Consider the following 5,450-nt stretch of genomic DNA (forward strand, 5'->3'; position numbering starts at 1 on the left):
GTCTTACAAAATGTTTTAATTTATCTTATATTTTAGCAAAAAATAAAAAAATTTACATTTTATTAATATATTTGTATTTTGTAATAGAAATAGTATCTTTTTATTATCTTATTATTAACTATAAATCAAATTATACACTTTTTATATTTATTTATTTTTCAATGAGTTTTGTACTAGAACGTGTATGTATATTAAACACTTCTAGCATACTTTTTTTTTTTTTATCAGCAAAACACGGCTATCACACAATAACATCTAACTCTATTTTGGAACATGCTAGCCATTTACCGTAAGATTTGGGACAGCCAAAAAAAGGTATAATTTAGATAATGAATATTGCATGAGGAAGAAGAGTATATTGTGAAAGATTTATTGGTAATTTTAAAATTGAGGGAAATTGGAACATGTGAAGATTGGAGAATAGATAAAAAAGAGAAAAAGTAGGAGAAGGAAGGGATGCACGCTGTCCGCGTGGGCAACGGTGGAGCGCGGCAAGCTCAGAGTTTCTATAAAAAACCTTCTAAAGTCTCGCTCTTCCTTTCAACTACAATTCCATTTCTAGCACTTTCGCTCTTACTCCTCCTCCTCCATCCATCCATTCAGCTTCTGGGTTTCACATTTCCCTCTGCATCTGCATTCCCTCCGTCACTTCCACTCGGGAAATGGACGTTCGTCGTCGATCGCTTCCCGCCTCCGGTGACAGCGTCAAAACCCAGAAGCTCAATAAAAACGATACCCTCACCGCCACACCCACTCACTCCCACGCCCCATCGCAAACGCTACTCCCTCTCTACCTTACCAACGCCCTTTTCTTCGCTTTATTCTTTTCCGTCGCATACTTCCTCCTCCACCGCTGGCGCGACAAGATCCGCACCTCCACTCCCCTCCATGCAGTCACTCCCTCCGAAACAGCCGCCATAGTCTCCCTCGTCGCCTCTGCTGTCTACCTCCTCGGCTTCTTCGGCTTCGCCTCCCGTGCCTCCCTCGACGAGCTCTCTGATGAGGAGACTATCCTCCGCGAAGACTCTCGCACCCCTGGCCCCTGCCCCGCCGCGCTCCTTGACTCCCCTGCCTCCAAGAAAAAACACAATCAAATCCCTCTCCCACGCTCCAAATCTGTCGACAAATCGGTGGAGTTATCAAATCCTCCACCTCTAAAACCTTCTAACGAGGCAGCACGAGCACCATCACCGATTTCGTTGTCTCCCGAGGACGACGAGGTCGTTGAGGCCGTGGTTTCGGGGTCGGTTCCGTCCTACGCCTTGGAGTCGCGTCTTGGGGATTGCGGTCGGGCAGCTACGATCCGGCGTGCGGCGGTGCAGAGGCTGACGGGTCGGTCGCTGGAGGGTTTACCCGTGCAGGGGTTCGACTACGATTCGATATTGGGGCAGTGCTGCGAGATGCCGATAGGGTTCGTGCAGATTCCCGTTGGAGTGGCGGGGCCGTTGTTGTTGGATGGGAAGGAATACACTGTGCCTATGGCCACCACTGAAGGATGTCTGGTTGCCAGCACCAACAGAGGGTGCAAAGCTATTTACGTCTCTGGTGGTGCTTCTTCCGTGCTTCTCAGGGATGGCATGACCAGAGCACCCGTTGTGAGGTTGCCCTCTGCTCAGCGCGCTGCGCAGTTGAAGTTCTTCTTGGAGGATCCTCTCAACTACGATTCCCTTGCTGTCGTTTTCAACAAGTATTCTCTTTTTCTATCTCTTTCTCCTTCGCTTTTTTCTTTCTTTTCCAAGTTTCTTTCCCCACATTTTTATGTTCCGATTGCGATGCTTTACGTTGCTATTTCCGAAACCACGGCGTAATGTCTCTTTCACGAATGCGTATGACCATATATGATTGCCGTCCGTGTGCTTCAGCATTTCTCTTAAACGTCATGCGATGTTAGTGTTTATAAATCTTATGCCTTTATATTTCATTTTTTTATAAATCTTATGCGACTGAAATCAAGCCGTGGAATTGGTAATTTTGGCTGGAGTATGTTACGGTTATCTTTTTATTTCTTTTTTTTATGTTGATCGATCAAAGTCTTAGGAATACCTATGTGGATCTGTCATCATCGCTTTTTGTCTTCTAGAACTATTGCAAGCCATAATTACTGCGGGTTTCTTCTAACGAATGATGAGTAATATGTAATTGATATATGCGCAGGTCGAGCAGATTTGCCAGGCTGCAGAGTATTCAGTGTGCTATTGCGGGCAAGAATCTGTACATGAGATTCCGATGCAGCACTGGTGATGCCATGGGAATGAACATGGTGTCTAAAGGTGTTCAAAATGTCCTTGATTTTCTTCAGACAGACTTCCCTGACATGGATGTTATTGGAATCTCTGGTAAACACGATCTTTTTTATGTGTTTTTACTGCACTTTCCTTTGCCATGTTTGAAGGCAGTAGCTGAAATTGTGGCATACCCTATTGCTTTGCTCCAGGAAATTTCTGTTCGGACAAGAAAGCAGCAGCTGTGAACTGGATTGAAGGACGTGGGAAGTCGGTGGTGTGTGAGGCTATAATTAAGGAGGAGGTGGTGAATAAGGTGTTGAAGACCAGCGTAGAGGCCCTAGTGGAGCTTAACATGCTAAAAAACCTTACCGGTTCAGCCATGGCTGGTGCTCTTGGTGGGTTCAATGCCCATGCCAGCAATATCGTGTCTGCTATCTACATTGCCACTGGTCAGGATCCTGCCCAGAATGTGGAGAGTTCCCACTGCATCACCATGATGGAAGCTGTCAATGGTGGCAAGGACCTTCACGTGTCTGTGACCATGCCCTCGATTGAGGTACAACGCTTCTCTCATCTTCTACTGCTTTTCTGTTCTTTTAGAGTCCCTTTGATTCTAAACATGGAAAAACGATAATTTAATTATGTAGAAAGAAATGAGTAAAAAATATAGTAAACGAAACCAACTAATCACAAAAAACAAGAAAAAAAAATTGCTTTAAAATTTTCGCATCTATAAGACAATTTCAAATGAAAGTTATATATATATATATATATATATATATATATATATATATATATATATCAATGGTTTTTATTCATATTAAATGTTTTAAGGTAAATAATTAAATTTAAGTCAAATTTGAATATTTTAAAGTAATTTATTTTAATATATTATTATTAACTTTTATTTAATTTTATAATAATGTTAATTTTCAAAAAATATTTTAACTTTAATTTACTTTTAAAAATATCATTGTTACATCAAAACATTAGGGGTGTCATTTTCGCTAAGTTAACGCAGGTGGACTCCGTGACCACCTCTAAGGTTTGTATATTTTACGAAAGAATACAGTCTGGTGTAGCTGGATATTAGTCTGTATTATAATATATGCATGTGGTGGTCCCATTACACATATTAGCATGCGATGCACGTTTTTTTATCCGTGCCTTGCTCTTTGACTCTAAAAAGAAGATATCATGAAAATCTAAGATTGAGTGCCCTTGTTTTACATTTTTCACTGCCATTGTTTTATGTTTGCCTTTTGTTTTAATCTCCTTGGACATGGTGTAATACTCATCCACCATGCGTAGATAGATATTTCTTTGTTTAATTCCTTTTTTGTTGTGGTTGTCAGGTTGGTACTGTAGGAGGAGGCACACAACTCGCATCTCAGTCTGCATGTCTTAATTTACTTGGTGTGAAGGGTGCAAGTACAGAATCTCCCGGTGCAAATTCTAGGCTACTGGCCACCATTGTAGCCGGTTCAGTGTTGGCGGGGGAGCTATCACTGATGTCAGCAATTGCAGCTGGACAACTTGTTAAGAGCCATATGAAATACAACAGATCTAACAGGGATATGTCTAAAATTGTCCCATAAGCTGTTCACATTACAATTCACTTGTCTTAAGAGACTAATAAGCAAACCATCACATAAAGACAAAAGTGATGGTTGGCATCTTCCACCAGTGAATCCAGCTCCCCAAAAGCGTCTATGGTTGGCATTCATTGAATATTTGGTTGGTGCGACTCTTACGGAGATTGTACAGAGGGAGTTGGATTAGAGGTTGGAGGAAAACAAGAGCATACTTTTGGGATTAGAGTTGTATTTGTTTTACAGAAAGAAATCATCTGTGTCGTGTGCTGTTATTCTCTTGTTTAAAGCTATCACTGCTTTAGATGATGATGATCATACTTTAGTCTGCAGTTTTTCTATGTCTTGTAAGATCCATATGGTTAATTTGTAATTTTAGCAAGAGCACAGATGATCTCCAAATGGGATGTAGAGATGTTTATAGTAATAGTCACTGGTTGTTCAAGGTTTATTATTGGTTCTCTTGTGTGAATCTTGTTCCCTTCCTCCCATTTTATAACCTATTTTCCTTCTGAAAACAATTACTTGATATTAAGTTTCAGATCCCTTAATTAGATGGGATATTTAATAATCAGAGTGTAATTTTTTATATTTAAGAATATAGTATTTTAAACATGACAATTAATTTCATTGAGATTTAATTCACTTAATCTTTATAACAAAATAATAGGTGCATCCTGCAACATGTTTTTGAGTTTTTGATTAAATAATAGACTCGCGATCCAACAATTCATAAATTTAAATATTTTCAATTAAATTTCTATTCATTGATTTTTATCTATTAAATATTTAAAAATTTTATGTTACTAAAATTGAATCCTAATTATTTAATTTTTCTCATTAAGTGACAGTAACAATCCTTTGATTGTTATAGGTAATCACTTTAATGCAGAGCCGCCGGAGCCGTCAAAATGGGTTATAACCCGTGAGTCAACTCGGCTCATCACGAATTCGGGTCAGGTTGAGTTTAAAAAAATTGAATTTTTTTATACGGATCAGATTTCAACTTGACTCATTTAAATCCGGTTCATGCGGGTTGAACCCGTGGTGGGTCGGGTTGGCCCACCAACCCACTTACCTAATTTTATTTTTTTAATTTATTATTTTATTTATGAAACCCTAAAAAATAAAATACTCTCTTCACTCACTATATATCAAAAAAGTAACCTCTGCTCTCATGGAACTTGCTCTCATTTACGGTGCTCTCATTCTCACTTATTCATTAAAATTCTTCAAGGAGCATATTTTTTTGCATGTTTTTTGTGTTTGTTTTTTTATGACATTTGGATTATATTGTACTTTTTATTATTATTTTGAATTATCTTCACTTTAACATCATTTTTTGGGAGTGAAATTTGTTTAAATTTGAATATAGAAAGTTTGTAATTTTTTTTATTTTAAAAAATTGTAATTAAATGGGCTAGTGAGCCAACCCGTTTACCCACCAACCCGTGGTGGGTCGAGTCGGGTTTAGATTTTTTTGGCTCGCTAGTAAATGAACCGGGTTAGATTGACTCACTAAGTGACCAACCCGTGGTGGACCGGACCAGATTACCCGTTTTGATAGCTCTACTTTAAAGTTATCAAGGAACACACCCTTTGGTTGTTATAGGTAACATGAAAGTTATCACAC

At 39.0% G+C, this 5,450-nt stretch overlaps 1 protein-coding gene across 1 annotated transcript; it reads left to right on the forward strand.

The window, feature by feature from the left end:
* Positions 1 to 459: 459 nt before the first annotated feature.
* LOC106769498 (3-hydroxy-3-methylglutaryl-coenzyme A reductase 1) lies at positions 460 to 4,279 on the forward strand. Its single transcript, XM_014655138.2, has 4 exons — positions 460 to 1,687; positions 2,155 to 2,336; positions 2,435 to 2,781; positions 3,581 to 4,279. The coding sequence occupies exons 1-4, from the start codon at positions 663 to 665 to the stop codon at positions 3,821 to 3,823; spliced, it is 1,797 nt and encodes a 598-aa protein (XP_014510624.1). The 5' UTR covers positions 460 to 662; the 3' UTR covers positions 3,824 to 4,279.
* The last annotated feature ends 1,171 nt before the right edge of the window (positions 4,280 to 5,450 follow it).

This window comes from Vigna radiata, chromosome 7 (assembly GCF_000741045.1).
Source record: "Vigna radiata var. radiata cultivar VC1973A chromosome 7, Vradiata_ver6, whole genome shotgun sequence".
Classification (NCBI taxonomy): Eukaryota; Viridiplantae; Streptophyta; class Magnoliopsida; order Fabales; family Fabaceae; genus Vigna; species Vigna radiata.